The sequence below is a fragment of the Lissotriton vulgaris genome, unplaced genomic scaffold, assembly GCF_964263255.1.
Source record: "Lissotriton vulgaris unplaced genomic scaffold, aLisVul1.2 SCAFFOLD_1743, whole genome shotgun sequence".
Taxonomy (NCBI): domain Eukaryota; kingdom Metazoa; phylum Chordata; class Amphibia; order Caudata; family Salamandridae; genus Lissotriton; species Lissotriton vulgaris.
Window position 1 is genome coordinate 453,684 of NW_028245918.1, and position 25,217 is coordinate 478,900.

A 25,217-nucleotide genomic window follows, 5' to 3' on the forward strand; every position below is an offset into this window, starting at 1 on the left:
ATATGCTCCTTCCACTTTTAGTCTTCTTTTCAAGTTTGGAAAAGTTTAACAAACCTAGCTTTTTTGCAGCTCGAGTTCCATTTCCCACTTTAAAAAAAAATAATTTAAGAATAAAATTTCGCTTTTCAGGAATTTTTTTTTTGTTGCTTGACAAACAATTTTGTTTCCGTTTGGAATTCAAGTGGCAGTTTTGTCTGTCTAGCTGTCAGATGGCAAGCATCCAATGTGTATTGTCACATAATGATTCAGATACCTTCAACCCCTTTTGAAAAGAGCCAGGTCCGGTGGCTTTGAAGACTAATGGATCCACTCCAGAAATCTGCGTTTGCCCTCATAGCAACCGGTTCTGATCACAATTAGTCCACTCATCCATTCACTCTTTCATGGTCAATTAAAATGAGTACTGTGAGCTGGGTAACTATAAACATCTGTGTAGAGTTACACAGCAAAGGCTGCACCAGGAAGGGTGAAAAATGAAAGACTACTACTGAAATAAGTGTTATCATGCACTGCATTTACCATGATGCATTGGGGGCAAATTGAGTGCTATGATGAGAGGCAGTGTGCTTCCAACCTCCCTCTGTTTGTGTTGAGTGGTACAGAGACCAGAGAAGACTTTGGGCACTATCTCTTGAACCCAATGTTTGTGAGGCCAGCATTGTATTTTGTGTCCGCTGTAGGGATGAAAAGTCATGAGACAGCCTTAGGAATAGGTCAGTTGAGAGTGTGAGTCATACCTTCAAAGATTATGCTACACCAGAAACACACTCATTTTACTCACTTATCTGCTCTCATCTCTCAGGTTCCTCAACAACTTCCCCAATGTCTGAATTGCCCTTCTGCGTCAATGCTACTGAAGGTCTTCTGTATTTAGCATGCATCCACAAATCCTATGTTCTACAATCTTTTCCATCCATGACTGGCGTAAGCCGGCTTCGAAGCATCTTAGCTTTTAAAGAACTATTCAAGTGTAGACAATTTTGCTTTCTTTTTTTTGCAGATTGCCGCTGTCAGTTCTTTGAATCAGCCTTTCTCTGTGCAGCTTGTGACAGGAAGTGGGAGAAACACCAAACCTACTTTGAGACAACCGAGATGAGAAGGAAGTCAAATCTTCCATTTGGTAAGGTTCCACTGGGAGTGTTGACTCAATCTTTAACCACATGAAGTTAGGAATTCCGCTAATCAGGTGTTTTGACATAGTCGGAGTGACTCGATCCAGGTACTCTGGAGTAAACTCAAGACTCAAAGAACTTCAGCAGTATCTTTACCCATGTGTGCCTCCACAAAAGTACACCTTTTCAGTCAACTCCATGAACTACAAAATGTCTAGGAATATATTCGCGATGGTAAACTTACACATGAGTAAATCTACATGTTTACATTTATTCCTACACTTTGTAGTAAATATTCTTCAAAGAACAGATGTGAAAAATAGTGCAAATTGGCTATTCATCATTGACAAGTGTAAATTTACAATAACGTTCAGGCTTACCTGTCTTCACCCGCTGAATTGAAAAGGTGGAGCCTCAGTGAGTGTAAAGTTACTATTTGTAACTTGTCACGTATAGCAGATCTCTGCCACCAGGGAGGAGATCTCTCTTTGATAAACTATAGGGAATTGGTAAAACATTTATGACACTTTAAAAAAAAGTTTTAAATGTTTTAGAATAAACATTAGTGTAAATTAATTGCATACATTTATTTTATATATAAAACAAAAACAACAGGTTGCATCCTATTAATTTAATTTAAAATTAAATATTAATTAATTTAAATCAATTAAAATAAATTAAAAAATTGTGTAAAGTTTTTTTTTAATCCCACCTAAAGTAAAATGTTTATATTAATTTGGTGTTGAAAAGAATTATAAGTTCTGTATAGAATTAATTTAAAATAACTTCATACGCTTTTTTTAAATATACCATTTACTTTTGAATTTAAAAAAGGATATTAAAGTATTTTAAAATGAAATAGTAATTATTTGGTACTATATATACTTCTTTAAACATTTAATTAAATGTATATATTTTTAAGAAGTTGAAATGAATAAATGTCTTTTAACAGTAATTCTAATGTGGTGCTATGATAAGCCCTTGCCTCCTTTACTTTCCAAGTAGTAATTTAGTTAGTGAATAGCAATGTGCTTACTGTTTTGCAGGTGGTGTCCCTCTCTTAACCCCCCTTTCCTCCTCCCAAAACCTCTCCTAATTTGTAGTAAGTATTCAAATTTTCCAGCCACTCTCCCAGTCCCTCCCACATTTACTACAAAGGGGTCGATTCTGAGCTCAGTCGGAAAGACTCTGAATCGAATTTAGAATTGGCTAAACCTATCCAGAGTCCTTGTTTCCGACCGAATCATTCACTGTTCCGAACTACCAAGTACGATGCCTAGAAAACTTTAGCGCTGACCGAATCGGTTCCTGAAGTCATTCGGAGTGATAAAGCTTTCTGGAGCTGATTAGTACAGTTCTATGGATTAGGTTTTCCAAGCGAACAAGTACGGTGAACGATTCTGTCAGCCTTTCGATCTGGTTTGCCCAGATCTAAAAGGCTTCTGGAATCGTTCTTTAGGGGCCCAAAGTAGGCCTCATTCACACAGGCCCTTCTATTCTGGCCAATGGGGGGACCAATGGGTCCCCCTTTTAGACCATCCATGGAGTGGCAGGCACAAAGGGGTGCCCACCACAGGATGCATGCTTATCCCCAACCACCCCTTTTATCAATGCGAGCCTGGGTATGCGTTCAGTACACAGGCTCCCATTGAAGTCAATAGGAGACCAATCAAATCGTATCCGGATGCATTCAAATGCATCATACTCGTTCAGTCGGAATCCCACAATTGGGAGAGGAGTTGGCCTAACGGCTAGGGTGCTCAACTTCGGACCTTGGGATCTTGGTTCGAGTCTCGGTAACAACACCAAACATCCTGTGATTCTGGGTGTAGGAAGGGGGAGGCTCTAGTTGGCGCAGTGTAGCACTAGCGACAAGCAGGGACTCTCTCTTCCTCGTCAGGGCTGAGGGCTACCTTCCAGACAACCTCTGCTTACCCTCTAGGTAGTGTGGCTTAAGCAGTCTTAGGCTAATCTTTGGGGCACATAGGGTTAAACATTTGCAATCTCACACCGTCACAACCAACCCACCACACAATGACACCAAACTGTATTCGTAAAAATATATATCTTTATATAAATTTCAAGCAGGCTTGTAAATACAGTTGTCAAACTTTCAATAGCGGTTCCAGTTTACTGAAGTTCAGGTTGCCACAGTTCTCTTTTAGCAATAAGCAGTCTTTTGGGCCTTCTGCCCAGGTTTGACAAGGTTCAGTGTCTCGTAGCGCCTCAATGCGCTCTCTGCGTGGGCCTCGAGGGCCAGGAGCTGTGCGAGCCTCGGTTTCAGAGGCGGCTCGCGTTGGGAGCAGATAGCGCGGTGCGAGCTCGAGTTGCAGGACACTCGCACCGTGATGATACAACACAGTACCTTTCAAATTCTTGTGGAGCGGGCGGCTTCCAGGGGAGCTGTCCCACGTCGCGTTGCTTCTCCGGGGTCGCTGTTCGCTGCGGCTCTCAGCCGGGCAGGTCACGGGTCATCCGGGGCGGCGGTGCTCTGTGGCGGCAGGGTCCTTTCCTCGTCGTACGCTCCGACCCTGGAGGCGGCGGCTGTGTGGTGACGGCCAGTGGCAGTACGGTCCCCAAGTGCAGGACGTACCCAGCCAAAGTACCGGTTGCAGCTGTGCGCTCACAGCTGGGCTGTCGGGCAGGCTACCGACCAGAGGGGGTTATCACAGGGCAGCTGTCCGTCTTCGCAGGTGGATTGACGGCTCGAAGCGCAGTCAATTCGGGAGCTTGGACCGGACGGGTCCTCCTTCACTTTGCTCTCGGGCTCCCGGTGCAGTTGCGGTCGCGGTGCTCGGGCCAGCGGCGGCTGGACCTCACGTTGTTCTCGCTGTTGCTTTGGGCCCCGGTCACGGTGCTCAGGGGGGATGTCGATGCCTTGGTTACGGGGAGCGTGGCAGGCTTGCCCAGCGCTCCCAGACCCCTCTGTCAGTACTGCAGCGATAAGCAGCACACACAGTCGCTTTCTTCAGGATGTAGCGCCCACTGGTCCTGGGGCGCTGGTCAGGGGGCAAGTTCAACAGCAAGCCCTTGGAGATCTCTCAGCAGAGTTTGGCACAAAGTTTCTCAAAGCAAAAGTCTTCTTGTAGTCTTTCCTTTTCCTCTCCTTCTGCAGCAAGGCACCAGACACAGGCAAGAGCCAGCACTCTTCCTTGTCCTTCCCGGTCCTTCTCGTCGGGTAGAGTTCCTTCTGTAGCCCAAACAGGATCTAATTTACAAGGAGCAAGGCTCCTTCTTTTATACTGCATTTCTTTTGTTCTCGCAGGCCAGGGGGGCCTTTGCATAGCCACTTTCAGTCCTTGAGTACTCTGGTGGGTGTACTCCGGCTTCTGCTTTCAGTGTGAGGGGCAGGCGCATCAGACGCCCCACAGGAGGTGGAGCCAGCATTGTGCGGACAGGGGCAGCTAGAGTACCTTGTTGATGGGGCTTCGCCCTTCCTGGGCCAGGTGTCGGCTGAGTCATCAGTCGCTCCCCAGGAGGGTGGAGCCAGCATTGTGGTGGCAGAGCACAGCAAGATTCTGAGTCAAGAGCCACTCCTACCTCCCACTAAGGTGTAATCTGCGCATTCACCACCTGTCATTCCCCCAGCCCTGTCACTCACACGTCCGAGACAGTCGGATACACATACCAGCAGAGGCGGGCTGAAATGGTTAGGCAAGCAAATGCTAACTTTCTAAAAGTAGCATTTGCAAACACAGGATATTAAAATAAACTTTACTAAAAGAAATATTTTATCATCCTGAGTTCAAGCATACTAAACATGACTCTCTACCATGCTCCTTGGGCCTGCTGGGATTATAGGGTGTAATAATTCCAGCAGCCCATCCTGGCCTAAAGGAAGCAGGTAGCCTTCAATAGTGAAATACGAATTTAGTTGTAAGTCACTACTAGGGCAGGCCACACACATCAGGGCTTGTCCTACCTTACACCTACAATGCACCCTGCCCGCAGGCCTACCATAGGGGTGACTAATATGCAGTCAAGGGAAGGTTCAGGGGCTGGCGAGTGGGTGCACTCGCCCAGCCGGCATGACAGTACGAGACTGCACGCGGGTTCTGCGGTGGCAGTCCCCAGACACATCTTACGGCTGCTTCTGTGGGTGGCGCAACCAGCGCTGCAGGCCCACTAGCAGTATTGGCATCTACAAGCCCTGGCACTCCTAGTGCACTTTACTAGGGACTAACAGTAAATCCAATGAACCAATCATGGATACCAATCACATGTACAATTTACAGTAGGGAGCACTTGCACTGCGGCACGGGTCGGCCGTGGCGCAGTGCCCTGAGTATCGGAAAACCAGCAAAACATCGGAGGCACATCAGCAAAAAGTGGAAGGGAAACTCACGCCAAGGTGCCAGGTCTAACATGTGTCCCCTCCAGCTGAAATGTGGGAGGAACTACCCTTCCCTAGGGAGTTCCACATCACTAAGGCGGAAAAATCTGGACAGACCATCAGCGTTGGCGTGATCTGTGCCAGGGCAGTGTTCCACCGTAAAGTCCATACTCTGTAGAGAAATGGACCACCTCAACAGTTTCGGGTTCTCACCCCTCATTTGCATCAACCATCTGAGGGGCCTGTGGTCCGTCTGAACTCGGAAGTGAGACCCAAACAAGTAGGGTCTTAGCTTCTTCAGCGCCCAGACCACTGCGAATGCTTCACGCTCTATTGCACTCCACCTACTTTCCCGTGGAAGTAACCTCCTACTTATGAAGGCTACGGGTTGGTCAAAGCCCTCCTCAGTCATCTGTGAAAGAACAGCCCCTACACCATGCTCTGAAGCGTCTGTTTGCACTATGAATTCCTTGGAGAAATCAGGAGCCAGGAGCACGGGCGCCGTGCACATGGCAGTCTTCAGGGTGTCAAAAGCCTTCTGACAGGTGTCAGTCCAAATCACATTCCTGGGCTGCTTCTTCGAAGTCAGCTCTGTCAAGGGGGTCACAATCGTGCCATAGCCCTTGACAAACCTCCTGTAATACCCAGTGAGCCCCAGGAAGGCTCTCACTGCAGTCTGGGTCTTGGGGGGTTCCCAAGCCAGGATGGTCTCGATTTTGGGTTGCAAGGGTGCTACCTTGCCACTCCCCACTTGGTGTCCCAAGTACACCAAGGAAACCTTCCTAATCTGGCACTTGCTTGCCTTGATTGTGAGGCCTGCTCTGCGCAGGGCCATCAATACTTCCCAGAGGTGTCGCAGGTGTTCTGGCCAGGTGCCACTGAACACCGCGATGTCATCCAGGTAGGCGGCACTGAACTCATCCAGTCCAGCCAACACCTGGTTGACCAATCTCTGAAAGGTGGCAGGGGCATTCTTCATTCCAAATGGCATAACCCGGAACTGGAAATGCCCATCTGGTGTAGAGAATGCTGACCTCTCCTTTGCCCCATCGGTCAAGGCGATCTGCCAGTACCCAGACGTTAAATCAAACGTGCTGAGGAACCGGGCAGCCCCTAGCCGATCAATGAGCTCATCAGCTCTGGGGATGGGGTGCACGTCAGTCTTCGTGACTGAATTGAGTCCTCTGTAGTCCACACAGAACCGGAGTTCGGGTGCGGCTCCCGGCGCAGCAGCCTTCGGGACCAAGACCACGGGGCTGGACCAAGGACTGCTGGAAGACTCAACCACCCCAAGGGCAAGCATCTTGGAGACCTCCTCCTTGATGCAGGCCCGGACCCTGTCAGTCACTCTGTAAGCCTTATGCTTCACAGGCAAGCTGTCTACAGTGTCCACATCATGGACGCACCAATCTGTGACACTCGGAACCAGGGAGAACAGATCTGGAAACTGCCCCAGCAACTGGCGGCAGTCTTCCTGTTGTTCGGGGGTCAGGGTGGGTGAGAGGTTAACTCCATCCACTGACCCGTCTTTCTCACAGGCCACTAAGAGGTCAGGAAGAGGCTCCGACTCCTCCTCCATTCCATCATCAGTTGCCAACAACATGCCCACTTCGGACCTTCTTAAGTGGGGCTTGAGGCGGTTGACATGTAGGACCCTCAAAGGGTTCCTGGGCGTCTTCATGTCCACCAAGTATGTCACTGGGCTCTTGCGCTCCACAACCTCAAATAGACCTGTCCACTTATCCTGAAGGGCACAGGGTTCCACTGGGGCCAGGACATACACCTCTTGTCCAGGCTGAAGCTCGACCAGAGTGGCATTCTGGTCGTACCACCGCTTCATCTCCTCCTGGCTTGCTTCCAGATTTGCCTCGGCAAGTTGTCTGAAGCGCCTGGTTTGGTTTCTGAAGGCCAGCATGTAGCTATATACATTCTGGGGAGGTTTCCTGGGAGATTGCTCCCAGCCTTCCTTTACCAAACTCAGTGGTCCTCTCACGGGGTGACCGTACAGCAGTTCAAAGGGGCTGAACCCTAGGGACTTCTGTGGTACCTCGCGATACGCAAAGAGCAGGCATGGTAAGAGGACGTCCCACTTACGCCTCATCGGACCTTCTAGGCCCATGATCATGCCTTTCAGGGTTCGGTTGAATCTCTCAACCAACCCGTTACCTTGGGGATGGTAAGGCGTGGTGAACTTATACGTTACACCACACTCTTGCCAAAGGGACTTCATATACTTGGATATGAAGTTGGTCCCCCTATCGCTCACCACCTCTAGAGGGAATCCTACTCGTGAGAAAATTCCCATCAGTGCACGTCCCACCACGGGGGCCGTCACTGTCCTCAGAGGGATGGCTTCAGGGTACCGGGTGGCATGGTCCACCAAGACCAGGATGAACCTGTTGCCCATGGCTGTCTTGGGGTCCAGAGGCCCAACAATATCAATACCCACTCGCTGGAATGGCGTACCGACCACAGGGAAGGGTTGGAGAGGAGCCTTGTTCCTTCCTCCGCTCTTCCCACTTGCCTGGCAAGTCGGACAGGTCCTACAATGAGTGTCTGAGCTCTTGTGCATTTGGGGCCAGTAAAAGTGGGTGACAAGCCTGTCATAGGTCTTGTCCATCCCCAAATGTCCTGCTAAAGGCACATCGTGAGCCAGACCCAGTAGGAAGGCTCTGAACTTCTGGGGTACCACCAGCACACGGGCTGACCCAGGTTCAGCAGCCTTAGGCTCTGAATACAGGAGGTCGTTCTCCCAGTACACATAATGTGTTTTGGCCTGAACACCATTGGCCTGGTCTGCAGCCTGCTGCCGCATACCCACGAGAGAAGGGCATTCTTTCTGCTCCTTGCAGAATTCCTCCCTGGAGGGTCCTCCTTCTTGCAGCCAATGGGTCAGCTCAGGCAGGTCCCCCAGTTCGGCAATCTGTTCCCCTGTAGGCTCCAGGGCATCCCCCTCAAGGTCTGCTTCCTCCTGGACCGTGGGAACTTCAGGGGCCGGTTTCCCGCGCCCCCGGCGTCTTCTCCCTAAGGCCGGTTCCTGGGCCTCTCCTTCAGGCCCCAGGACCTCTTGATCACCCCTACTGGCTGCCATTGACCGGGTGGTCACGCACGCCCAGTCAGGCAGACCCACCATCCGCAGGTGAGTCGTCTTCTCCACCTTTTCCCAAGGGGAGTGCTCCAAGTCATTCCCTAGCAAACAGTCAACAGGCATGGTTTTCCTCACACAGACCTGCAGAGTACCAGAGACCCCCCCCCACTCGAAGGGAACTTGAGCCATCGGACACTGACTCTCTGAATTATCAACATTGATAACCCTACAGTAGGCATGGGGTACAACCTGCTCTTGAGACACCAGGTGCTGCCTCACTGCAGTCACACTGGCTCCTGTGTCCCTAAGAGCTTCAGCTTCCTTACCATTGATGATCACCACCTGCCCATATTTCTTAGTGTTAGAGGGCAGGTAGTTTGTAGGGATCATCTCACTGTCTCCTAGTGAGACTAGGGTCATGTGAACGGGATCTCCACCCCCCGGGACCATCACTTCTTCTCCTAAGTGAACACTAGTCACTTGACGGAGCGGAGCACCAGTGGGTGCGGGTTTTCCAAACAGGCGACACTTGGGGTCACTGGATATGTGCCCAGGCTCGCCACATTTGAAACAATTGAAGGGCCCCTTTGGAACAGGTTTACCTGTCGGGGCCCCATTCTGCTTTGGGGGTGGGGGAGGCTGAGAACCTTTCTGCTGGTCCCCTTGGGGATTACTTTGGGGGCCTTTTTGGAGCCCTTTCTGTTTTCCCTTGTCCCCCCCACTCTTCTGCTGGGGACCCTGCCCACTCTTGGCGGAGTCTACCACTGGACCCTTGTGGACCCTGGTGCTGAGCCAGCGGTCCGCCTCCTCAGCAAGCTTCCTCGGGTTGGACAGCTTGCTATCGATCAGGTGTTGGCATAACTCAGGAAAACAGTGATCAGACAAGTGCTCCCATGCAATTAAATCAAAGAGACCTTGAAAATCATTCACTTTGCTACCCTTCACCCAACCATCCAGTGCTCTGCAAAAATAAGCCACATACTCCACATACGTATTCCCAGGCCGCTTAGTACATCCCCTAAACTTCTGTCTATACATTTCAGGGGTAAGCCCGTACCTGTTCATTAAAGCTTCTTTCATGTGGGAATAGGATCTCTGATTTTCTACGGGCAAATCTAGCAAGGTATCTCGCCCTTCGCTAAGGAACCTTCCCCACAACCCCGCTCCCCAATCCTTGTCAGGGACCCGGTGGGAGGACATGGCTACCTCGTATGCCCTAAACCACTGTCCTATGTCATCCCCCTTAAAGAACTCTTTAACTACGTCTTTAGGAATGTGCACTCTTGCCTCTACCTGCACCGGCGTTGTGCTGCCACCAGAGGGAGGATGATCCAAGTTTCTCTCCTTTAGACTCATCTCCCTCATTTTCAATTCGTAATCCATTTGGTGCTTTCGCTCTTCCAGCGCCATTCTTTTGGTTTCAAGCTCCAGTTGGATTTTTAATTCCGCCAGTTTCCTTTCATGATCCCTCGTTTCCTTACTGTCCGCCAGCTCCTCTGGCGACAGGCCTTTACCAAAGCTGTGCACGCTGTCTTGCCTTTCGAGATCCACCAGATCCATAGGTGCATTCTGCTCCTCAGTTGCATCTTGCTCCGCGAGGGCATCTTGATCCTCCGGGGCCTTTCTGGACTCTATCCAGGCTTTCAGGGCCTTGTAGAGCTCTGGCTTGTTCTTGCAACCGGCGTGCGGAACCTTGAGTTTCTTACAGAAAAACTTCAGTTCACTCTTTGAGTATTTGTCCAGCTTTGCGGCGTCCCACTCCACCTCCAACATCTCAGAGGTCGTGGACTCTGCTCCATCCAGGCTCTTCGTGCCCGGCATGGTTTCTTCGCTAGGGATCTTCTCTCGGCAAAATTACAACAAAACCTGTGGCCAAGTAACTGGACTGAAATCACTGTGCAATGGTCAGAAGTTAAGGTATAGACACTGCAAATGTAAATTCGAAAATCCCACCGCTGCCACCAATGTAGGAAGGGGGAGGCTCTAGTTGGCGCAGTGTAGCACTAGCGACAAGCAGGGACTCTCTCTTCCTCGTCAGGGCTGAGGGCTACCTTCCAGACAACCTCTGCTTACCCTCTAGGTAGTGTGGCTTAAGCAGTCTTAGGCTAATCTTTGGGGCACATAGGGTTAAACATTTGCAATCTCACACCGTCACAGCCAAACCCACCACACAATGACACCAAACTGTATTCGTAAAAATATATATCTTTATATAAATTTCAAGCAGGCTTGTAAATACAGTTGTCAAACTTTCAATAGCGGTTCCAGTTTACTTAAGTTCAGGTTGCCACAGTTCTCTTTTAGCAATAAGCAGTCTTTTGGGCCTTCTGCCCAGGTTTGACAAGGTTCAGTGTCTCGTAGCGCCTCAATGCGCTCTCTGCGTGGGCCTCGAGGGCCAGGAGCTGTGCGAGCCTCGGTTTCAGAGGCGGCTCGCGTTGGGAGCAGATAGCGCGGTGCGAGCTCGAGTTGCAGGACGCTCGCACCGTGAGGATACAACACAGTACCTTTCAAATTCTTGTGGAGCGGGCGGCTTCCAGGGGAGCTGTCCCACGTCGCGTTGCTTCTCCGGGGTCGCTGTTCGCTGCGGCTCTCAGCCGGGCAGGTCACGGGTCATCCGGGGCGGCGGTGCTCTGTGGCGGCAGGGTCCTTTCCTCGTCGTACGCTCCGACCCTGGAGGCGGCGGCTGTGTGGTGACGGCCAGTGGCAGTACGGTCCCCAAGTGCAGGACGTACCCAGCCAAAGTACCGGTTGCAGCTGTGCGCTCACAGCTGGGCTGTCGGGCAGGCTACCGACCAGAGGGGGTTATCACAGGGCAGCTGTCCGTCTTCGCAGGTGGATTGACGGCTCGAAGCGCAGTCAATTCGGGAGCTTGGACCGGACGGGTCCTCCTTCACTTTGCTCTCGGGCTCCCGATGCAGTTGCGGTCGCGGTGCTCGGGCCAGCGGCGGCTGGACCTCACGTTGTTCTCGCTGTTGCTTTGGGCCCCGGTCACGGTGCTCAGGGGGATGTTGATGCCTTGGTTACGGGGAGCGTGGCAGGATTGCCCAGCGCTCCCAAACCCCTCTGTCAGTACTGCAGCGATAAGCAGCACACACAGTCGCTTTCTTCAGGATGTAGCGCCCACTGGTCCTGGGGCGCTGGTCAGGGGGCAAGTTCAACAGCAAGCCCTTGGAGATCTCTCAGCAGAGTTTGGCACAAAGTTTCTCAAAGCAAAAGTCTTCTTGTAGTCTTTCCTTTTCCTCTCCTTCTGCAGCAAGGCACCAGACACAGGCAAGAGCCAGCACTCTTCCTTGTCCTTCCCGGTCCTTCTCGTCGGGTAGAGTTCCTTCTGTAGCCCAAACAGGATCTAATTTACAAGGAGCAAGGCTCCTTCTTTTATACTGCATTTCTTTTGTTCTCGCAGGCCAGGGGGGCCTTTGCATAGCCACTTTCAGTCCTTGAGTACTCTGGTGGGTGTACTCCGGCTTCTGCTTTCAGTGTGAGGGGCAGGCGCATCAGACGCCCCACAGGAGGTGGAGCCAGCATTGTGCGGACAGGGGCAGCCAGAGTACCTTGTTGATGGGGCTTCGCCCTTCCTGGGCCAGGTGTCGGCTGAGTCATCAGTCGCTCCCCAGGAGGGTGGAGCCAGCATTGTGGTGGCAGAGCACAGCAAGATTCTGAGTCAAGAGCCACTCCTACCTCCCACTAAGGTGTAATCTGCGCATTCACCACCTGTCATTCCCCCAGCCCTGTCACTCACACGTCCCAGACAGTCAGATACACATACCAGCAGAGGCGGGCTGAAATGGTTAGGCAAGCAAATGCTAACTTTCTAAAAGTAGCATTTGCAAACACAGGATATTAAAATAAACTTTACTAAAAGAAATATTTTATCATCCTGAGTTCAAGCATACTAAACATGACTCTCTACCATGCTCCTTGGGCCTGCTGGGATTATAGGGTGTAATAATTCCAGCAGCCCATCCTGGCCTAAAGGAAGCAGGTAGCCTTCAATAGTGAAATACGAATTTAGTTGTAAGTCACTACTAGGGCAGGCCACACACATCAGGGCTTGTCCTACCTTACACCTACAATGCACCCTGCCCGCAGGCCTACCATAGGGGTGACTAATATGCAGTCAAGGGAAGGTTCAGGGGCTGGCGAGTGGGTGCACTCGCCCAGCCGGCATGACAGTACGAGACTGCACGCGGGTTCTGCGGTGGCAGTCCCCAGACACATCTTACGGCTGCTTCTGTGGGTGGCGCAACCAGCGCTGCAGGCCCACTAGCAGTATTGGCATCTACAAGCCCTGGCACTCCTAGTGCACTTTACTAGGGACTAACAGTAAATCCAATGAACCAATCATGGATACCAATCACATGTACAATTTACAGTAGGGAGCACTTGCACTGCGGCACGGGTCGGCCGTGGCGCAGTGCCCTGAGTATCGGAAAACCAGCAAAACATCGGAGGCACATCAGCAAAAAGTGGAAGGGAAACTCACGCCAAGGTGCCAGGTCTAACACTGGGCAAATCACTTAATCTCCCCGTGCCTAACAAAAATGAATGTGTGTCCTCATGTAACGTAACTGGTGCTATGTAAAGCGCTCTGATACCCGATTCGGGTCAATTTTGCGCTATATAAAACTCTGCAAAAAAAAAATCGGAGTTGTATGGAAAGCATTCCGAATCCAAGTCGTTCAGTATGCTTTCCGAGCGAGATCGGAATCGGTCCCTAAAACTTTGGCATACATGTATAGAGGTACTCACACAGAAAAGACTGGTGAGGCAGAGACCTTTGCACGTAGTTTAGTGAATAACATTTGTTGTATGTGAGTGGTACTATGGAAGTACTACATAAGGCAGGTTGTGATTAGGCCCCATAGTATGTAATCATGTAACCAGAAGAGTGAAATGTCACCTTCTGTAACATAGACTTCAACCCCATGACCACATGAATCTTTATAAATCGGTAGTAAACATGGACTTTAACACCATACCCTGAAGTATCACTCCTACCAGGTATTGTATTTTAGCCATTAACGGTTCAGAAATCTTACAAACAGGTACTTTGACAGAGTAATTATCTAGCATGAAAGAGCCCTTGAACCAATTCCCTGTTATATATATATATATATACTTTACCCTGCTAACATTAAGGAATCCGCTGTGAATGGACTTAGATCTAGCCCATAACAACAACATGACGAAAACATCTTTCTAACCAAATTATTTCACACAGCCTTTAAACCAGGACCTGATGAATCCTTCCGATCAAATATTTTATAAAGCATTTATACCTGTGCCCTTCAGAATCCTTGAACATTTCTTTTAATTTATGCAGCCTTTAACCCCATAACATTACATGCCTGAGATCTAGGTACCCTGATACATCCATTAATCTGCACACCACAAGAATTTTTCCAGTTAGGGACTTTAACATAGACATTTACTCGAAGTCCTGATAAGTCTTTCCAGGCAAGCCATTCTACAAATGAGTCATCTCAGAATCCTTCTATATGGGTAGTTTGATGTACGTAGCCTTCAACTTCATCACATCAGAAACCCATTCATCCATTCATCCAGGCCTAGATTTTTATCCTGGGAAATTATAAATCCTTCAGACAAGAAGTCTTGAAAGAGCTTCAGACCCTTTGACCAGAGACTTTTGTTGTGGTGCGTCCCATGACATTATAGATGACTTACAACCAGCTCTGTTGTAGACTTTGACGTTTTTGTAGACTTTTCAGTTTAAAGCACCCTCCAGTGTACAAAGCAATATGAACATCCTTGGCTGGTCCATATTGGCAGACGGGAGCGTTAGCAAACCTGCCTTAGACATGTTAGCCCATCTGAGGAGATAACGAGCCGTACTGCCCTCTGATAGCGTGTGACTGGAAAGTCAAGCTAGTTATTTCACTGACATGTTCTCATTCATGCCTGCAGGCTGCAACACTCTTAGAGTCTGCTTTCCAGAGCAGTGCAGCCTGCTGGTGCTTTTAACCTCTCAATATCAAGTTTGGAGTATGAGAGAAATTGGTGGTGTGAATTTTGGAGCTCAACGATCTCAATCAATTCATCTCCCTGCAGGTGTTTGCGATGCCACCTGTCGTCCAAATCATTGAGGTGGCAGTGGTCCAAGGAACCAGTGGCTCTGCTTTGTGAATCTACATGATTCTATTTCCATGTGCCTGTTGTGCAGAAACACAGGAAATTAGTGTTAAATTAGCACTTCTAGGACAGGGGCACTGCCTTTTGGTCTCAGTGCTGCTGCACACGGCTTTACCAAGGTCTTGGCCCTTTAAACAGCCATTCTAAGGAATCACCAGATCCACTCTATCCCTACCTGTACAACTATCTATACAAGCAGCATCAAGGGAGGAGGCATATTCCAGCCTAGCCCTGACTCTGAACCCTACACAAACTTGTGTTAAAGATAAGCTACCCCGGTCCTTCTTGGTTCCCTTCAAGAGGATCCAGCTCATCAGACAATTCTTGACTCTAGCCCCACAAAGCCCTTTTCCCCTCCAGAGAAGGTAATGGCCCTTGTGCAGATAGTAGGTCACTTCTTCTGTGCGAGTCCATGGCAGACTGATGAAACATGAGCTCTGGGACTGCATGTGTCTCTACTTAGGGGTATCACAAGCCAAGCTCCACCTGCATTCCTTGCCACCCATTTAATTGAACACTGGTACCAGCTGCTGCACAATCGTCTAGACCTTTCCCAGTTCTTCTATCCCTGTATCAGTCATGCATAGATGCTACTTCTGCTTGAAGTGTTGCACTGGGATGCTGCCCCCAGTAATTACCAGCACTGAGACTAATTCAAGAATTCCATCCATCAACGCTTTGTATTCATCTTCTGTCTGAACTATCACAAGTTCAAAGTGACCGCTTACTTATTAGCATTTGTCTTGGGGATCATTGAAGAGTGCTCTTCATCAGGGCTTTGTGGCACACATCATGTTACACAAACATGGTAGAACTATAACAATACTTTCTATTGTTGACATTCTATCTTTCACTGGTGCATCTTGAGTGGTGATGAATCTGATGAGTTACAACAATACTAAATCCCTCTTCCATGCAAGAAATTCAATGGGCACCCACTCCCCGATGCCGTGCCAGCTGATAGCAGATATGTGGGATAGGATTTTACAGCACAGCATGCTCCTAATATTCTCTCACAGATTACTGAGATCAGAAAATCCAAAGGGAAGAGTCTAAGCAAATGGCTTCACTTCCCCATTTGAGTAGGAAATTCTCCATGAAGCCTTGACCCCAACTTCAAGCCCAGATGCAAGCAGTTTGCCTCCTGTATTGGGAGAGCGTGCGGGTACCTACGGGGTGGCCTAGTGCTAGACTGAGCCTGAGCTTTCTGCAGGCATTCGAATCAACTCATGTGTTCCCAAAGGCGCTACAGAGCATTAAGGGCAGCCCAGGATATTCCCTCATGCTACGGCTCCTGCTCGGCCTCACTAAAATTGTTTTTTGGCCATGGTAATGGTACAGCTATTACAGAAGGACCATACATACTGTCCACTGAAGGAGGACGTTTCCCACCATCGATCAACTTGAGTGCTTAGTTCCTGAGCAGCTAACTTTTGTACACCTAGACCTCTCTTCAGAATACCTGGAAATGCTCAACCAGATCTGGTTACAAGAATTAATAGATGCTATTCTGCATTAAGAACACAAATCAATTCTCTGGCTCAGTGGACAATGTCATGTTCTTTTCTCATCACTTGGCTGGAACAGTTGGGTGTGGAATTCCTGCAAGCTTTACTCAGCAGCCATTGGAACCTACAGAACAGGTTTGTTTGTTAAATATCCAGAGCTACTGGGTCCAACAAGCCATATGTAACAGGCCTAATGCATCTCTTCCCTCCAGTTAGGTTCCTCACTGTCTCTTGGGTCTAAAACATGGTCCTGACCAATCTGATGCATGAACCTGGCTTTATGTCGCAGATCACTCTTTCAAAGAAGAATTACTAGCAGCCAGCTCCATACATAAGCTGCCAGCCTGTTATTCCTAAAAACCATTCACCATATTTGATTGGAACACAATAGGCCAACTTGGTTTCAAAAGTACTGTTGGCATTCAATCTGTGTTAGACCCGGCCTCGTGGCGGGGTCCTCCCTGACCCGTAGCAACACCCTTCCGAGCTTTTCACCACAACAGACCCCTGAGTCCCCCGGCCTAGCCAACCCTTCCCTCCATGTTACCCATGACCATCCCCGGACTTTCCCGTCCGTGCCTCCTTCTTCCCGGCCCATAGGCCCTGTGTGCCCACTTTCCGGCACCTAAGATGGCCGCCAGGACCAGCGCGGCCTAGGCCGAGAGGCGCCACCCTGGCTGGAGGACAGAGCGCTCCCCTTGAGTGAGAGAGGGAGGAGCAGTACCTTTCACACCTCAGACCTCTCCTCGAGAAGTGGGTTTCGATCGCCCCTCCGGCCACCCGGAGGGCTGGCTCCACGCCTGCTGTGTGTCTGGGTCTCCTCCCGATTCTGACATGAATGGATCAAAGGGCCGCGTGGCAGGAAACCCCAACAAGCGACCCCGAGGTGCTAAGACTCCTGCAGACCAGAAGTCCGGAGATCAAAGAGGAGCAGTCCTATAACTGGGGATGCTCCGGGACGATCGGCAGATTCGATTCTGGAACAACAAGAGCCCTGCTGACGTGGTTGCGGCTCGCTTGGCAGAGAAGGACTTCTGCTGGAACCACCTGAGCCCTGCTGAGTGACTCGCGGCTCCCTTGCAACCTTGAAACACTTGAGCCCTGCGGGGTGACTCGCGGCTCCCCTGAAGATCGTAGACCTCCGACCCCGTGCTTGAGCCCTGCTGAGTGACTCGCGGCTCCCTTGCAACTTTGGAACTCCTGAACCCTGCTGAGAGACTCGCGGCTCCCCTGAAATTCGTAAGACCTCCGACATCTTGCATGAGCCCTGCTGAGTGACTCGCGGCTCCCTGACTCTCCTAGTCTGGCTGGACCCCAAAGATCGTATCGTATCCCCCGGCTCGAGGATTGAGAGCTGTGTGCCGGATACGCACCGATATTGACACTGATCCCGAAAGACTGTCCCGCTACCCCTACCCTAACCGAGACTCTTTGAACCTTACTCTATTTTGTAACCACTTGCCGTTGCCGGTCATAAAGATCCCTTGAATCCTGATATAAAGAAACGTTCTTAAGAAACTACGGTGTAGTGTCTCCTTGTCGTGTGGTGCTTGTGCAGTGTGTACGATCCTAGGGTCGAGACTCTCCCCCTGAGAAGTCTCCCGCCAGCGCTCGTCTTGGTGACTAGGGAGGTGGCTCCCAGGGTGGTCAGGTACACCTCCTGCCCTCCCCTGAGGTCACCTTCTAACATTCTGTGTTAAGAGATTGCACTTCTAGGCCTTCTTTTCACATACGGATGTTACCTCTCCTGAGACACTAACATAAGGCGCATCTTGCTTTGCACCCTTGATGCCTCCAGCAAGCGATACTCTAACAACCTACAGCAAGAAAATGTTGGAGGTAGTGAAGGTGCGGGCAACCAGGAAGCCCCCCATTCAGAGTCCATATGATTAATCTCATATTATACTCTGGATGGAGGCCAGTCTCCTCCCTAAGGTTCATCTCTCTTCTCCATTTCTATGGCATTCTGCCTACATAGGCTACTGAATGCTCATTCTGCGGACTCCACCTTTCGTCCCAAAGCGATGCAACATTTGCCACAGTAATTCTGAGCAACCTCATTGTCAAGGCCTAATCCTTCTGGTTCTACCATCTCCCACTTCCTGCTTCCCCTTCTCTGCATTCTGGAACTCACCTCTAAGGTTGAGAGTAGATAAGAGCCAGGGCATAGGAGTGGGATGAAGTTACCTTTGTAGTTAGTTTTAATCCGTAGGCTTTTTCTCATTATCTCAGACCCCCACCTCAATCACCCGCTCTGCCATCAGCCAGAAACACACACTGACCACTGATTGACTCCTGTTTTTCAGGATGGGATCTGGCGAGGGTGTACACAGGGATGGGGAAGACATGCCGTGCATGAAGCTTCTTCCAGAGCAGACCCTCAGTGCCAGGGTACCTACAAAGTTGATAATGCCAACAAACTAAGAGTAACAGAGTCACCATTAAGGTAACTTTCCCATTATGATTATTGTTTCTCCTAAATATTAGATTGTCACATAATATACTGATTAAAATACTATCCACCATTTATAAGTACATATGTATCACAAATAATGCATGTAAATACTGTGTCCATGTTCGAAGGAGGATTATTAGTAGGGAGAAGTGTACATCGAACACTAGCAATAAGGTGACCAATGCAATATATGGTCCAGACATGGTCTTAATAAATTATTCCCTTGCTCAACCCCTGGTAGCTAGCAACAACAGGCAGGCTTAACCTAGGGGAGAGGTGGGTTAAGCATTTAAAAACACCCATACATTTAATGGGCGAGACACAACACACAATAAAAATCCAATACAATCCAACAGGAGAGCGTTGTGCCGAGGGACGAATCGTACCATGTTAAAGTGAGGGAACGTTTTTAAAAATGACGCTATTGTTTGAATGTGAAAGTTCTATAAATGCTGCTGTCTGCATTGTAGCCTAAAATTAAATGCCGACAAAACTGAGTTGGTGATTCGGGGAAATAATCACAGGCCCAGGACTATTATTAACGGGCCAGAAGATTGGGGAAAACCTCCCGTCGCCAAACCATCCATAAAGAATCAGGGAATGTGGCTGGATAACAGACTTTCCATGGAAATCCAAACTAAAACACTTGCCGCAACTTGCTTTGGTATACTCTGAATGAACCGTAAGATCATATGGCTTATCCCAGATCAGGCACGAAGAACGGTGATCCAGGCCCTCATGGATTCATGTCTTCACTATGGCAACTCCCAGTATCTGGGTTCACGGAAATATATTATTAACAGATTGCAGGTGGTGCAGAATGCGGCGGCCAGGCTACTCTTAAAAATGACAAGACAGGAATCAGTAAAGACTTCCCTGAAACAGCTTCACTGGCTGCCCATTGAAGCCAGGATTACATTTAAATCCCTCTTCCTGGCTCATAAAGCAATAAATGGCAGGGTCCAGCCATACTCAGGGAACTCATTTCACCATATGTACCAAAGAGGTACCCCAGGTCCTCCCAAGACCGCCTCATAAAGACGCTGGGGATCAAGAGATCAAGATGGGGAGCTAAGTCTTTTTCTTTCTTGGGCACGAAGTTGGGAAATTCCATGACCAGGGAACTGAGGTTGCTGGAAGAAGAACTCAGCTTCAGGAAAAACTCAACTTCGGAGCTTTCACCGGGACAAACCCGAAATCCAGGCCAGGTCGCAATGCGAGATGGTCAGCTTGACTCTCGAAATCGGGTCTGTTACTTAATGGAGCTTTTTCTAAAAAATTCTCCAAACTTCAGGATGTGCTTCCTGAAGATCCTTATGGGGGCTCAACTTGTTCACAAACAATATCCAAGGTTCCAGAGTGTCTGAGTTGCTCCTTGGAAATTGGGACTACAGTTCCCACAATGCACTTTCAAGTCCAGCTGAAGGCAGCCAGCTGGGTTCTTTTTCTGGAGATGATGCAGGTTGACCTCTTTTAACCTGTTGCCCTCCTGAAGTCCACTACTTTTTATTTTGGAAGCAAGGCAAAAACCTTGGGGCTGTAGTTCCTTAGTGTGCAGTAGGCGTTGTCTTTCCAATTACAGTACTGTTGGTGCAGGCCAGGGCTGCAGCAGGGCACTCCTTGTTGTAGTTTCAGGCAGTAGATCTGAGTTTCTATGCAGCTCTTATATATTTATCCAATGTGCAGAGGCAACAGGTAGGGGTGAGTCCCCGTCCACTAGGGTGCAGGTTGCCCCCCAAAAGCATGATAGCCTCCTCCAAAGTGTGGCATATTCTTGTCCCACAAAGCACTGCACTCTAAAATTCAAAATGGAGAATCTTGCTCTTTGGAGTTAAGACGGGGCTACTGGTGTGGCTCATTTCCCTTGACACTCCCCATTCCAGACCCCTTGCAATTTCAATTGCTGGGGGTTCCATCTGACTGGGGGCACAGGACGTGGGGGTAGACCTGGGTTGCATTCTTACTGTTTGCTCTCTTTAGAGAGGGGTTTGATTTACCCAACCTCCTTCCTATCCTTTTCTCTGCAGCTGTAGATTTCCCCCAAACAGATAACCTCTGTCTCTATACAGACCACTTATCACTTCATCAAAGCAGTTTGACTAAGCCTGTTAACAGCTGACCAAGAAGAGTGGAATGAGAATAATCTCTATGACTTGAGTGATTAGAATTGTTTATTATCAATATTCATTGGGGGCTTGCATTGGACAATTATCTTGGGTTTAGTGTCTGTGTTGACACTAGGCTGCACTCGGTGCGCCAGCATAGTGAGCGAGCAGGAATGCACAATACCTTGATAGATACGGCTCAGCCCTGCCCTCTCCATTTGACGTACAGCAGCACGTTGTCTTGCTTCGTTGCTCTGCATCAATTGATGATAAATCTGCCTCTTGGGGTTGCTAGAGCAGGAATCAGTTTAAATAAACTTGGTTTACCATCACACACAGGGCTGATCCCCACCGTGCTGCACCCATACGGTCAACGGACCTTGGCCGCTGAAGTTGAGAAGATCAGAAGCATATCGGAACACATGTACGACTGTCAGGTTTTGTGACACGCAAATTATGATTTTTAGCAACTCGCAATTTGCGAGTCGCAAAACCTGATGTACAACAGTGTCTCAGACACTGTTTGTGATTCCCAAATGGCGCGCAGGGGCCCTGTCTCCTTAATACTCATATGGCAGGTTGCAATTTGCGACCCATTGGGAATGGCCGACACTTTCAGGGATGGTGGCCTGCTGGGGTCAGCAGACCACCACGTCTGTGACTGTATTTTAATTAAAGCTGTTTTTTTTTAATGCAGCCTATTTTCCTCAAAGGAAAAGGGATGCATTTCAAAAATAAAAATGAAACCTTTTCTTTGCATGTTTTTACAGTGGGCAGTGGTCCCTGGGACCACTGTCAACCCTGACAAAAAGTTGGTGCCCCATTCAGAAAGGGGAAGGGGTATTTGGGGAGCCCTTCCTATTTGCGAACAGCTGACCACCAATTTGAAATTGGTGGTACTCTATGAATGTTTTACGACTGTATTCCCAGTCGCAAAACATTTGTACATACCAGTGCAACTCGCTATTAGGATGTGACACCCTTTACAAGCCCCTTCCTAATAGTGACTCACAAACCCTATTTTGGGAGTAGGTAATAGGTTGCCGGCTCGCAAAATAGGGTTGGTACATAGGAAAATGCATTTTTCTGGTCGCCAAAAGTCCGATGGGCCATTTGTGACCCGTAAAATGCATCCTACATCTGGCCCTCAATTACATAAATAATATTCACAAATTCTATCTAATGTTTAGACTATAGCGAGAGTTATATAAATGTTTTTAAAGGTTTTATTCATCAAGGTTAAGTAAATTATATTAATTCAGAATCATAAGTTTATTCATACTAGTTTAAAAAACAGTCAATCTTTTATAGAATTGATAAAAAATAATGGTTAATTCAATTCAAATACAATGCATTAAGTGTGTTCTGTAAAGGAAGAAAATCCCTATTTTAAGAATGGATGAAAGGTGTCAGTAGGAACAGTAAAAGTTCAAATTCGAAAGCGTGTGAGATCAAGCAGCATAAAGCTCAAAATATCCAAAGGTCAATAATCAATCAAAGCCGAACTTTCCATAAAGAGATGTTCATAAAACTCAGTAGCATCTCAAAGCACTAAGGAACAAGCATTTACAATGCAATGGTCTCGGCATTATCCAAGGTAGAGCTATTGGCATTGCTCATGACATTTTTTTTTTTTAAAACATAAATAAATGGTATTGTCATTTACAATGGCAATAGGTGAGCATTAGAGAGTAGTAGAGAGTATTCGCAGACACAGAACCACACACACACAGAGCTGTGCACACACACACACACAGACAGAGCCGCACACAGAGACAGAGCCGCACACGCACCACACCCACAGACACACACACAGCTACACACACACACAGACAGAGCTACACACACAGACAGAGCCACACACACACACACACACACACACACAGCCACGCACACAGACAGAGCCTCGCGCACACACACAGAGCCACGCGCACACACACAGAGCCACGCGCACACACAGACAGAGCCACGCGCACACACAGAGCCACACACAGAGCCACCCATACAGTCATTCACATAGAGCCCTTTGTCTTACATGCCCTCGTGATGTACTACAATTACCAGATTCATACATCAGATCACGTCTCAAACTGTCTACCACTTTATTAAGTATGTACAGTACTTACAGGTGAAGGAAATAACAGGTTATACATAAAAATACAAAGACAATGTTCCGACCTACAACATCCTGAGCAAGTGCCAGATGTGACAATAGTAAGGTGCTCTTGAATCAAAGACTTCAGCTTATTTCACCTGTTTCACGAGTCACAGGAACACCTTGCACATGGTACATATTGTGTGTGTTTGTACCAAGCACGTTTGTGAATGGGTCACTATTGCAAACCATGAAAGTAAGTTAATTATTCAAGGAATGATTTTGCAGCGTTGGTTCTTGTTGAAACATAACATTTTGGAAGAGAATACAGAATGTGGCACTGAAAATGCAGTTTTGAAACTGAATGTAGAGCAGTGTTGCTCAGCAGAGCATGCAGTATCTACTGGGGGCCAGGCCAGAAAAGAGTGAATCAATGATACACGCAAGTGCGAGTCTGCTGTGGAATATAAATTGGTTTCTACAAAGATCGAAGGCAGAAAAGGCTGCTTTAGTGGCTGAAATCTCATATTTTACATTACTCCAGTCAAAGATAAATGCCCTGGGGCCATTGCTGCCTGTCCCTGGTAACTACAATGATTCCAACTATTAATGCCCCATCAACAGAGCAGAAGAATGGGCGGGGGACTTAAGGAAGCTGCCTCACACCAGGCACAGGGCAGGCGGCATTGAGGGGCAGATATTGAGGGCAGACTGGAGTGCAGTGTGCAGATATTGAGGGCAGGCAAATATAGCTTCTTCGTGGTTTGAGAATCCAGAATTCAAAACATTTTGGGTGCTATACGGTTTTACTGTGCAAATACTGTTAAGATGATAAATGAGTTATGTGAAATGGGAAGATTACATTTTTTAAAAAGTCGTTTTTATGTAGCTTTCAAACAATTTGTTTTGGTTATGAAGTGCAAAAGAACAACAGCAATATGGCCTTTTTTCATTATCATACACTGTTATATTTTGGCAACACCTGCTTATGCAGCTTTTACCACTGCAAGGTGTAGTTCACAAGTGTTTCTTTTGCACAACACAATGATGCTTAATTTGTCCACATCAGAAGGAGGAAGGACACTGCCAGCACATCTGAGCCTCAAATGTGTATGTTGCAGAGGACTCAATATCTTGAGACTAGGCACTATGTTGCTGGTATTTTACCGGTCACATTAAGCATTATAGCACCCAACAACACCCTCTCCCCTCACCCAATTTCATCCCCCAACTTTGTTGGTGCATGAGTGTTCTTTTCGAATCACAGTTTCTTCACCAATCCACCCTATTCTGACTCGGGTTATAAGGTCATATAGTTCTTGCCTGGTTTGCATTGCACCTGGTTTGTCACTCTTTTGTTGTTTAAAAAAGTTTACTTGAGGGGTATATGAGTGACTGTCTGACCCTTTCTCTCTTGTTGTTTGACTATCCCCCAAAAGTAGACAGTATGTCGCGTTAAAGAAAAATATTTAACTGGAAAAAAAAAACAAACACAGATGTTCACTTGTGAGTGATTCGTGGCAGACATTCTGCATTAGACAACCGATTCCTCCAAACATCCAGAGTGGGATCAGCCAAAACTGAAGATAGTGGCACTTTTTTCCAAAGTTGTGCATTTTTAATATATTTTGGGTGAAGGTTGTTTTTTTCATTCAGTTTATAATTTTCCGTAGACTGTAGTCCTTTATATGAAAAGGTTTTTCCTTACAAAGCACGCAGTTGACGTTATTATTGGGACTTTCAGTTACAATACAATTGCCCCTTTTTCACACCACAGACTATGAGAGAGTTACTGGAGTCTGTAAAAAAAATTGGTATCACATTTTTCCTAAAAAATCCAAATAAGGAGTGTATGTTTGTACACTGGTCCACTGGAGGGAAAGTGAAATACTGAGATGTGCAGGGACTGCTGTCAGCTCTGCTGCTGTTTTTGGGTTACAATAAGTCCAGTGTCACAGGGATGCGCCTTATCCAGCCTCAAGCATTCCTACACCATGTCACTGGGTCCAGCATTGTGTGATCTTGGTTGAGCACAACCCCCTGAGCTATCAGACACTAAAGGATGGTTTATAAAAAAGAACATCCAGGGCTGGAAACTTAGTTAGACCTCGTGAGATGGGGTCCTACACTAGCATTACTTTAAGGGGCGCCTACCTCGGGGTGACAGGGTAGCGCGAGGAGCCTGTTAAAGCATGCATCCTACCAGCCTCGTGGGCTCCCGGGGGGGGGGGGGGGGGGGGGGAGGAGGAGGGCAGAGGAAGAACTGATTAATGCTGTATATTATCCCCCTTCCAGGAGTTAGTAGGCTCAGTTTCTTAATTTGCTCTAGGGCCCTTATTTTTGCACACTATGGTAAAGTAATTTAAAGAGG

At 48.2% G+C, this 25,217-nt stretch overlaps 1 protein-coding gene across 3 annotated transcripts in view; it reads left to right on the plus strand.

The window, feature by feature from the left end:
* The window catches only part of FAM221B (family with sequence similarity 221 member B), a 131,741-nt gene that overhangs the window by 102,526 nt on the left and 3,998 nt on the right, over nucleotides 1-25,217 (plus strand). For all 3 annotated transcript variants that reach the window (XM_086949191.1, XM_086949193.1, XM_086949192.1), the window contains one exon: nucleotides 1,001-1,120. In XM_086949191.1, coding sequence (XP_086805317.1) covers nucleotides 1,001-1,120 — 120 coding nt within the window. The remainder of the gene's footprint in view (nucleotides 1-1,000; nucleotides 1,121-25,217) is intronic.